We start from the raw sequence: 11,127 nt of genomic DNA, 5'->3' as shown, positions 1-11,127 counted from the left end.
ACTTCAAAAGTGAACATTTTGACTTATAAGTACCAAGAGTTTATCTGTTTTCATCAATTCTAACAGCTCTTTTTTCCTAGTGGAAATTGGCCTCCATATTTATGGAAGTCAGAAATTATTTAATAGAAGTAATAAAAGGAACCAAATGTAAATCAACACTTTTAGGAATTTATACGTGAATTTATTCACTTATGGACCTTTTGAATGTTAATTTTTATTATCTATATGCAAGCCCCAATCAGCCCCAATTATATGTACTTTACAGTAAAAACCTAACATTAATATATTTGTCATGCTCTAAGAATACCTAAAGGGGGCGCTAAAACCCCATAAAGATTACTGGGAGAAATGCTTTTATTTTGAAAGTCACGCTAGATCGGCTCGTGCTGCAGCTCGAGTCCTTCACTGGGCAACAGCTGAGGTCAGAGGAGCAGAGTCTGTGGAGGAGTCCTCTCAATGAACCGGTGATTTGATATTTAAACATTCACATTCACTGTCAGATAGTAACGGATCACACAGTGACGAGCTTATTTATTAGACTGTTTAATATTACGTCGGTTTAACAAAGTTAGCTGACGCTGCTAGCCGATATTAGCCTTCTTAGCATAAGTTAGCATTAGCTAAATTAGCATTAGCTTCTCAGCCAGTTGAGTGCAATCATTTTCCAAACGTGTGCTAATATGATTAATCTGACTGTTTCAGAGCTAGGGTGCTGCTTGTGTTTATGTCCGCGTTGTTGTCTCTTAAAACGTGATTTTAAACTTGACAGAATATGCTGATTTATTGGAGGATGTCTGGTGTTGTGCTGAATGAATGAAAGCTATATCATTTTCGATAGTTAAATCCAGTATGAAGACAAGACAATCTTTTAATAACAAGACTAAAAGATAGTAGACATATAAAGTGATTATTTTTCCAAAATTGTATAAAGGAAATATATGTACATTTGAGAAGAGGTGTAACATTCCTTTGATCTCTTACTAATGTCTCTGAATGTTGATTTGCTAGATTGCTGGTGGTTTAATGCCAACAGGATCGATCCCTCCCTGCCTCTACAGTCTTCTCATTGTTTTCTTAGTCGGTAACATATTCATATTATTTGCGACAGTCTGTCCAATGCAAACTGTTAATCAATCAGCATCATTACACAAAGAGCAATATTGAATGTTTGAGACAAAGAATCAACATTTTGCCAGGGTAAGACTCAGCCACACGAGTCTCTTGTCTCGTGCAAACTTTAATTGGATGTTGCGTGTTGTCTTGTCAGCTGGATACACAGCGGCTTAGATGATGGGATCCTATAGTGACTTTACTTACAAAGCAATACTATGTTTTGACAGAAAGATAAAGCCTCTGATTTTCTTCTGCACTCACAGACGGTCACATTATTCAGGCATGTTCGTACTGTAAGGTATGGTTTGAAATACCTTTGGTGGGTGTGCTGCTAATCCTTTAGATCAGTGGTTGACTCATACGTTTAACAGTTCTTTCATGCAAGTAATTAACAACGTTTTGACACACATAGGTGGTTTATTCACCCTATTCTACTCATATTAGGCAAGTACTACTACTTCCACGTACTGTTAGAGGCTTTATGTAATAACGTCATTATATCCCCTCCTGAGCCTTGAAGGTTAAATCCTTGCGTGTCGTCTCCCGCAGCTCCAGCAGAATGGTGATGAGGATAAGAGGGTTGCCAAGTCATGGATAGATCACCACAATGACACATGAGACCCTCACCAGCTCCCAGCTGTCTGTCAAGGCGGCTGCCCTGCGCATCGTCGACCTCCCGCTGTCTGTGTACAGCTCTCTGGCACAGGTGAGGGTGTGTTTGAAAGTGGTGGGAGTTTGTCAACTGCTTTTTTTTTTTTTATTGGGACTTCTTTCTGTTTTCTATATCTATGCCGTGAGAGGCGAGGTTGTTGAGGGTTTAATTGCACTTTGTTAGGGTCTCGTCCCTTTTTTTGTAACTGTGTTGCAAACATTGTCCCCATTTCCCAAAACTCAATTATTTTCTGACATTTCCCAAAATATGAACTGCAATCAAAAGATGCACAGATGTCTCAAACATCTATTTAACTGTTTTCATTATTTTACCTTCCATATTCTAATGTTTTCATTTAGCTAGAACACTTTAATTCACTGTAATGTAAAACCAAAAGTTAAAGCCAAACCATAATATTGTGTTATAAAATCTCAGACAGTATCTAGACTTGCATCATAAATGTCATTCTTCAGTTAAATATGAATCAGAGGATGGAAACACAAGTTGCATGAGCTCCCAAATTGCTCATTCATTGGACATATATTTGGCAATAAGTTGTCTTGTATTGTTCGATAGTTTGGAAATCTCTCCCCCCCCCCCCCCCCCCTGTCGACATGTGTTCATTTGTATCCTCATGGGCGTTCTGGTAGAACACGAAATGCATACATAGGGTTCCCTCCGAGACTCTGAAGGAACTACTACTACTGCTTTGTGTTGGAAAGATACTGGCCAGCAGCTGAGCGTGATGCCATATCTGATGAGAAGGCGTAAAAGGGTTCATGTGATATCGGCTGGAGAGGAAGGACAGCCAAAGTTCAGTGTCTGGCTGTCCACGAGCTAAAATACTGACTGTGCTGTTACGGGTGAATACTTAACGTCACGTCAATATTATACTCGTCTAGTAATGTTTCTTTATGGATATTTTACCAAACCACAACCCCTAATTATTATTAATTATTCAACTAAAGTGGAAGCTAAAGTAAAGGTTTTTTTAAGGGAAATTTTCAAAATTGATAAGATTTTTAGACAAAAGATACTTATGATTGTGGATGAGGACAGACTTTGTTTTGTGAGCTTGGTGAAATTGAGAATGAGATTCACTGGTGTGTGTGTGTGTGTGTGTGTGTGTGTGTGTGTGTGGTGCGTTCGCCAGGGTCGCATAACAGATCTGATATCATTTAGAATCTGATAGGAGCACGTCTGACATTTAAGAGTCGCAGCAACAAGCAACAGTAACAGCATTGAAACAACTGCAGGCCTGTAGCAGCATTTCAATCATCTCATATCGTGGCTTTTCAAAAAAAAAAAAAAGTCAATATTATGTCAGTTGTCATAGCTCCAAACTCTGTGGTTATGTTCTCTTCAGTTGTTGGGATTGTGCTGCAGCGACGTCGGTGTGGCTGATCTCCCTCTTTCAGTGTGTCTATCTATAGAGAGACGGGGGGGGCTGTTATGTCATCAGTAGAGTTCTGCGTCCTCAAATGAACTCTCATCAGACCGGACGTTTATTCTTTCAAGTGTTGCACTCGACTTTATCGGACAGCCTCCGTGACAGGATTTCTAGGATAAATCCACGCACCTTGGGTGTTATTGTCACTGACCTCCTTTTAAAACATGTTTGACAAACCAAATACAAAAGAAACAAATCTGCTACTTATGCGTCTTTGTTCAGATGCATAAACCTCAGTTGTTCCTCCCTGTACCTGTCCTCCAGGTGAGTGTCAGCACGGGCACCAAGAAGCTGGTGGCAGCCACGGCCTTCGGTGCCGCCTCGCTCCTCTTCCTCGCCCGCCGCTTCCAGAGGAGGAAGGGAAGAAAGAAGGCTCAGTGGGAGCAGGCTGGCTTTGAGATTATCTCCCCGGCCTCAGCAGAAAACGGTAAAACGTCCTCCTCCGGGATCTTTCATTAAGTAGTACGTTCGCCCAGTTGCTGGTTTGTGATGTAATCAGATTGAGGCGTTTGGGCTGCTCCGGTGTTACCTTGAACTGTAAACAGAAAGCTCCAGATAAATGAGCTGGAAACACACAAAGCAGGTGAGCCAGAACGTCACTTAATAAAGTGATTTCAAACAGATTAGTAACAATGGCAAAATTCCCAGAAAAAGGCCGTTTCACTCTAATCAAATTGTCAAAACGTGGTTCATCTGTCGTGTAATCCTGCAACATGCTCATGTCGTGTGATCCCTGTGTTCTGGTTCCATCTACGCAGGTAACACCGGTCGAAACATCACACTCTCCCTCAACTCCAAGAATGTCTACACCTCCGGTCTGCTACGCAATGCAGGAGACTACAGGAAACTGTCCGGGTCTCTGCTGAGCCTGGCCTCGGTGAGACAAAGACTTACTTTTAAAATGTGTTATTTTTGTTACGTAAAGCACGGAAACATAATGCAGTAATGAGGAGCATTCGTTGAGAAAGAAACGGAAGCATACTGCACATTTAAAGATGGATGCGATCACGCCCACAGGTGGCTCTCCTCTGTCCAAACCAGGCTGGAGAAGTTCACTTTGTTGCATTTTTAAAAGTCGAAGGATACAACTAAGATGCTGGTAGGGTTGGCCTGCGTTGTGTATGCGCTGCTTCCACTCCTTAAAACGTTACTGTGCTCTTCTGCTCTGTGTCTGCAGGTCAAAAGCATGAACTCGTCCAGCAGCAGCACCTGTGCAAATGTGTCCACCTGCTGGGACAGAGGGGGGGAAGCTGATATCTGCAGTGTTGTCAACTTACCTGTCGCCACACCTGAAAACCTGTACCTCATGGGTAAAGAAACACACACACACACACACACACACACACACACTACGTCACCTCACTGTGTTTTTTAATAAGGAGACTGGACCACATAAGGTATTCAAATAGTCATTTCTTGGAATAATCTTTTATTTGGTGGGTTGCCTTGTTTAGAAATGCAACATATGAGACTCTGAGTTTATTTGTGTGTGTTTGCAGGGATGGATTTATTTGAAGAGGCTCTCCGTCGGTGGGAGGAAGCGTTGACGTTCAGGAGCACGCAGGGCGACGACGACGACAACGACGCCGCCAGCTGTGCATCCGTCAAAACGGGAGCCGGAGACGCCATCGCTGAGCAGGGCATGGAGGTGAACGCACAGAAGCACGCTGATCATTTAAAGATACAGATTTGTTTTTCAGCGGGATAGATTTACCACGCCGCCATAATTAACACCAATTTAGTGCAATGCCCCAATTAATCAGAGATAAAGGGGGAGGAGCTAGCCAGACGATGCTTTTAAGAGGTTTGGAAAACAGATTTGTTTCCTATAAAATACCTCCTGATTAACTGTAAATGGCTGATGCAGACAGTTCTACAAATAAATAAAATGTCTGTGTTCTATCTTTTTATACCAGAGGAAGGTAGAGAAGAACACATTGCCCACAAACACTGCGCTCCAGGTCTCGTATATGAATAACCAGCACTCTGACAAACCCACCGGTGTTTGGATTTATTTACGGCTAACTCAATACCTCAGTAACCCGGATTAGTGCGGGTCTAATAGCTAATGTCGGGCACCCAAACATGCGTCCAGTCTGCTGCTCAAGTCTTCTGTCAAGGATACCCCCGACTCAGTTGAGCCTCTTTAGAAAGCTTATTAAGAGATCGGTCACAGGGGATGATCAAACATTGACCAGGTGCCTGCTATTTAAGTTTGAATGCCTTGTTTTTTCAGTAATATTTCATGTAGTTATTAATTCCTTTTCTTAAGATGGGCTTTAGGGGTTTGTGAGTCTTATTTCTATCGTTGAACATTTCTGTTTTCGTGTTCAGGACGTCATCAGTGCAGAGTTCATGCACAGGCTGAAGTCTCTGCTGCAGAGGGCTTACAGCCTCCAGGAGGAGTTCGAGGGAGTGCTGTGCATGTCGGAGCCCTCGTCCCACAGCAACAGCCAGGGTGAGTCACTCGTTCGACGTTATGTAACTTCCACGATCGATACGGTATTGTGCAACACATTACAAAGAGTACTCGCTCCATCACAGATAAAATGGCAGACGTTGTGTCCAGAGAGGAGCTGGACGACGCCTGTCTGAGAGACTGCAACAGCATCGCCTCCACGGACTCATTTGTGTCTGCCGCCGAGGTGAGAGGAACTCTCACATCACTTTATTAGTCACCTTACTTACTTCTAAAGAACTCTTTATATGCTTGACTCCCGTTAGTTTGTTCTACTGAAGACTTCTCAAACCTCTAAGCAAAGTCCAATTTTAGTGGCAATGATAATCTTAAAGCACTAACACTAAATTAATGATGAGTGGCCGCAACGGACAAACAGCACTTCATACATTTTCTTGAGTTATTTAAGAAAAATACTGAAACAGCTGGTGTGATTGATTCAAAAGTATCCAGGAAGTGTTCATTTACAAATAGACGTTATTAAAGTATTGTTTTTGAGATTTAAAAAATGAAACGATAGCGTATGGCCTGACCAATTAAAAGTAATTATGCAGCAGCTACTATATAAAACAAAAGTATCACTTATAACACTTAAAAAAGAAGCGATTATATTTTCATCTTTATCTCAATGCAGATGACACGAGGTGAGTTGTGCGAGGGTCTTGTAGTGATGTATTGACACCATTCACTGTGTTGTTATAACTGAAGATGGGGCTCTATGTCACATGTTGGGATACCGATGAAACATGGCCGCCTAACTATAAGAATGAAGTTGAATATTATTTCAGTGAACAGTAGTGTAATTAATAAGAAGCTTCCGGCCAGAAACAAGCTAACGTCTTTATCTCAAACCGTCTGAAGCATCAAATGTAGAACCGCTTCACAGCAGGAGTTTGATTCAAATCGCTTTGATCCTACAGTGAAGCTTTAAGTGACGGTGTTTGTACCCTCAGACCTGTTCCACCACTTGCAGACCACATAGCAGCGAGTGGAGGCAGAGCCGTCAAACTGGGTCACTGGTACTTATAAATAGACCTCCAACATTCTTCAGTCAACAAGATACAGCTCTCTGTTAGTCTGCAGCTGTTTTCACGCTACAACACGGAGAGATCGCTGTCCGGCCTGGAAAACGGCACAATTTATGAAACAAATAATGGGGAAAGCACAAAGGTCAGAGGTTACAGGACAACCTGTTGGTATTTTAGGTGGGACGAGAGGCTTCAGGCTCAACCTTTGGGACCAAGTTGACCCGACGTTCAGCACCAGTTACCTTGATTACAGGACAACTTTAGAAGAACCTTTTTTTTATTACATCATGTCAGGTTTAGCTGTCAAAAAAAACAACTGTAAATAAAGAATTATTGTTCCAAAAGAAAAGAAAATCCAAAAGCTTTCTATATTTGAATGGATACAGACTGACCTGGGGGGGTTTGGGGCAAAGCAGACAAAAACAAGTTAGTCTCAGACTAAAACATATTCGGTTGTGTCCCCATCGCTAACATTATTTAGCAGACATCAATTGCTTTTACCAAACACAGCTTTGCACAGCTCACATAAAGTCTTGTCTTCAGGGTCTGGACCTGCTGCATTATTCATGAGGAGGAAATGTGATTGAAACTGTCATTGTTTACTCCATAATCATCTGTTTTCTGCCTCTGTTTGTATCAGCTGACGGAGCACCGGGAGCTGAGGAGCGTCTTCGCTCTGGGTCACCACCTTTTCTACGAGGAGGCTCTGCAGATGGCCGAGGACGGCAAGATCTCCTGCAGGGTGCTGCGGTAGCTAAACTAATTCATCAAAACGCACACGGAACGCTGAGAACCTGAGAAATGCTGCGTAGAGCTCTTTGCTTTGTCTGCCAACATTGTAATCTGGTCTCTCTCTCTTGATTTTTTTTCGTCGTCAGGACTGAGATGCTCGAGTGTCTCGGGGACGTCGATTTCCTGGCCAAGTTGCACTGTGTGCGGCAAGCATGTCAGGTACTTTATAACCTAATTAATTAACATATATCATGATGACATGAATAGAGGGAAAGTCTTAATAATTTGACTGAATACAATTAGTATTCACGTGGATAAACAAGGAAGGAGAACATTTTACACTCATTGTATTGAGCGTCCTCACTGAAGAAAATAAATGTTAACTTTGTGTAGAATTGACTAAACTTTATTTTATTTATTTTTCAGCTCATTTTGTGCGAGACAACGACCCGGATGTTTCTTGCCGACACGGGAAAGAAAATACTGTCCTCCATTATTGTTAAAGCACAGAAGGTGAGACTGAAGCCACAACTCGTGAATGATAACGATCTTCAAAGAGTTTTTCCTAAATGTCATCATGCTCTCAGAGCCCACATAGATTCGAGGAAGTGTTTGAGGAGATGATTTCCTTCCTGGAGCACACGGAGCACTGGGAGAACACGAAGGTGGAGCTGGCCACGCGAGGGGTACGAGGGCCGCTTTACCCAATTATTAAACTCCTCCACGAAGTAACGTCTTGACTTCTAATGCCTGATCGGAAATATGTGGACAGTGGAGAAAGTCTCACTCTCATCACTCCCACCAGGTGAAGCACCTGAACTTCTACGACATAGTGCTGGACTTCATCCTGATGGACTCATTCGAGGACCTGGAGAATCCACCGGTCTCCATTCAGAACGTCATCAACAACCGCTGGCTCAACACTTCCTTCAAGGAGACGGTGAGCAAACGCAGGAAATACTTCCTGGTGATCAGACATGACAATGTGCATATATATATATATATATATATATATATATATATATATATATATATATATATATATATATATATATATATATATATATATATATATATATATATATATATATATATATATATATATATATATATATATATATATATATATATATATATATATATATATATATATATATATATATATATATATATATATATATATATATATATATATACGGTAGTGTTAGTTTGAAAATTACAAATATAAAAGGTAAATACATTTTATGCATTTCCACATGTCCAATTTTTGACTATTGTGACGATTTAACCTGCATGTATTCCACAGGCGGTGGCATCAAGCTGTTGGTCAGTGATGAAGCAGAGGAGGCAGCACATGAAGGTAAACGTCCAACAAAATGTTCAAAAATCTTTTTGATGAGTCAGTAGGAGGACTCACTTTAGAGATCTGTCACACTGTTTTACCTCCCGACGCAGGTCACGATCTCAGGTCTCTGTAAAAACCCGACAACCCGATCTCTACTCTGCTTATGATTTGTATTTGTTTGGACGGTTCCAGTAACCTCTCCCGTTTGTCTCAGGTGTCTGACGGCTTCATCGCTCACTTCTACGCTGTGTGTGAACAGATCAGCCCCGTCCTGGCCTGGGGCTTCCTGGGGCCCAAGAGCTCCCTGCATGACTTCTGCTGCTTCTTCAAGGTTGGTCAGATGGTGACTCTCCTTTAAATAGGATCTTTACTTCTGTTGGTTTCTACCGCAAGCAGGGTTTCATCGTCGTACCCAAAATAGGGACACAGTGATTTCAGTAAAGTAGTCGGATATTTAAATTATTTTAAATTTGATAGGAAAACAGATTTGTGCGATAATTTAATGTTGCGGAACATCACAACATTTTCCGATTGTTGCTCCGAGAAGGAAACAGGTCAGCATACAGTAGATACCGATAAACTACCTCCTCTAGAGGGAAGGACACGACACAGAACATGTTTCTGGAAGAAGACCAAAGAGGTCTGATTATGCACCAGCCTGGCTTTGGCCTGATTTTTAAATATTCAAAATAATAAGAGAAAATAAGATCCGCCTTTATTGATCTCCAGTGGGGAATAAAAGGTGGATAAATGAGGTATATAAGACACACCTGTTCTAAAAGTATGTTTTCTTCTCCTTCAGGATCAGGTGTTGTACTTCCTGAAGGACATTTTCGACCTGGACAAAGTGCGCTACTCCTCTGTGGAGAGTCTAGCGGAGGACATGCTCCGCCTGCTGCACCGGCGCTCCGAGCTGCTGGTGGCCTACCTGGGAGCCGACCCCCTGCGGCAAGTCGGCGGCTGCAGCGCCGCGCAGGTGCAGCTGGTGCCCAGCGCCCTGCTGGAGGCTCCGGTGCAATAAGGGACGGGAGGGGGGGGGGGGAGAAACTGGGACATCGCAGCGCCCCACACACACACACACACACACACACGGAAGACTTGTGCTGACTCGGGTGAGTTCACACCAACTGTCAAAGACTTTATTTTCCACAAGACTGCTCATTAAATGTAAAACACTATTTCACCTTGGTCTGACAACTGGCTCATGACATCTCCCATGATGCTTTGCACCGTATCTGAGGATGAATTGTACCAGCTGCCTTGCCTTCACACGTGATCATTATCTCCAGTGCGGCCTCCTCAGCTTCACGCTGTGCACGCTAGTTTCCAAACGTCACAGCAATAATATTTATACTCGCTGTGAGACATTTCACAGTAATTATCTGGCAGTCGTAGATATTCCACTGTGAAACTTTGTTATTAAGAGCAATTTGTGTGGAAATAAAAGGATATTTTAGTATTTATTTTATTATAAAGTTTCAGGATTCATTTTTTAGAAGTTGTAGTTGTGCATCAATGGATTTGTTATAAGCTTAAAACATACAGTAGTATGAATACCAGTGTTGTATTTCGAACTCTAAGCTAAACTAAGATTTATTAGATGCATTTCCACAACAATGCAAAATCATTAAATGTGCTTTGTTTTTGATCCAAGCACACGTTGCACAGGGAAGTCATTGATCGAAGGGACTGTGTGGTAAATGTAAAATGTTTGAGTTATTACATGTTACTTAAAAGCTGTTTTGTTTGCACCAGGTTTCACAAACCTTCATGCAATATTTAAATAAAGCCTGGCTCATGCAGCCTACAAGGCCTTTAATCCCATCATACCGTTAACTACAGAATATGAAAGATTATAAGTCATTACATGATCCTTCAGCTGTTCAACACTTTCACATGATGGGCACACATGCAAGAAGCCTTACCGTTAATGCACATACTCCAGCCTTGTCTTCATCACTGAATGTAAGTCTTAAAAACACAATTTATCTCTGCCATGTACAGAACATGCTCAGTGCAGCACTACCTGCTATAAGAGGTAATGTTCCAAAAATACTAGATTCATATTTGAGGAGTTAGACAGGAGTTGTCATTTGCAGTATTTTCCACTTTGAAAGACGGGTTCATCTTCTCAGCCAGTATGAACAGGAGGAATGGTGGATCTAGTGTTTCAATGCATAAGATTACAAAAATGGCTTAAAAACCAAGAAAAATGTGATTGTACTTCAAGATGGTTATTGTCACGTGTTCACCTTTTTTTTTTTTTTAATTAAGCAAATAAATACGTGTATTTTTCTTCCTGCTTCTTTTCTCCACTACGTAAAATAAAACTCAAGTGAATGAGGCCAG

At 41.6% G+C, this 11,127-nt stretch overlaps 1 protein-coding gene across 2 annotated transcripts; it reads left to right on the top strand.

Annotated features, from left to right (window-relative positions):
- Window positions 1-216: 216 nt before the first annotated feature.
- On the top strand, window positions 217-11,126 carry miga1 (mitoguardin 1). 2 transcript variants are annotated; one of them, XM_076098342.1, is made up of 16 exons: window positions 217-464; window positions 1,663-1,819; window positions 3,480-3,642; window positions 3,974-4,092; window positions 4,393-4,525; window positions 4,715-4,863; window positions 5,550-5,673; window positions 5,760-5,860; window positions 7,342-7,451; window positions 7,580-7,652; window positions 7,860-7,946; window positions 8,021-8,161; window positions 8,239-8,373; window positions 8,740-8,793; window positions 8,993-9,109; window positions 9,581-11,126. In XM_076098342.1, the coding sequence occupies exons 2-16, from the start codon at window positions 1,721-1,723 to the stop codon at window positions 9,797-9,799; spliced, it is 1,824 nt and encodes a 607-aa protein (XP_075954457.1). In that variant the 5' UTR covers window positions 217-464; window positions 1,663-1,720; the 3' UTR covers window positions 9,800-11,126. The 2 variants fall into 2 exon arrangements, with proteins under 2 accessions (XP_075954457.1, XP_075954459.1); XM_076098344.1 differs by having other exon boundaries at window positions 226-464; window positions 8,021-8,119.
- Window position 11,127: the final 1 nt, after the last annotated feature.

Source organism: Anarhichas minor, unplaced genomic scaffold, assembly GCF_050575085.1.
Source record: "Anarhichas minor isolate MPS153535 unplaced genomic scaffold, ASM5057508v1 ptg000024l, whole genome shotgun sequence".
Lineage (NCBI taxonomy): Eukaryota > Metazoa > Chordata > Actinopteri > Perciformes > Anarhichadidae > Anarhichas > Anarhichas minor.
The sequence above is the reverse complement of the archived record's forward strand: the minus strand, read 5'-3'. Positions and strand labels throughout refer to the sequence as shown.

What these genes read in the sequence shown, in the direction of transcription:
- miga1 (XM_076098342.1), top strand. Translation starts at nt 1,721, where the DNA reads ATGACACATGAGACCCTCACCAGCTCCCAGCTGTCTGTCAAGGCGGCT. An exon ending in CATTTGTGTCTGCCGCCGAG is followed by an intron (nt 5,861 to 7,341) that starts GTGAGAGGAACT and finishes TGTTTGTATCAG; the next exon opens with CTGACGGAGCACCGGGAGCT. An exon ending in ACACTTCCTTCAAGGAGACG is followed by an intron (nt 8,374 to 8,739) that starts GTGAGCAAACGC and finishes TGTATTCCACAG; the next exon opens with GCGGTGGCATCAAGCTGTTG.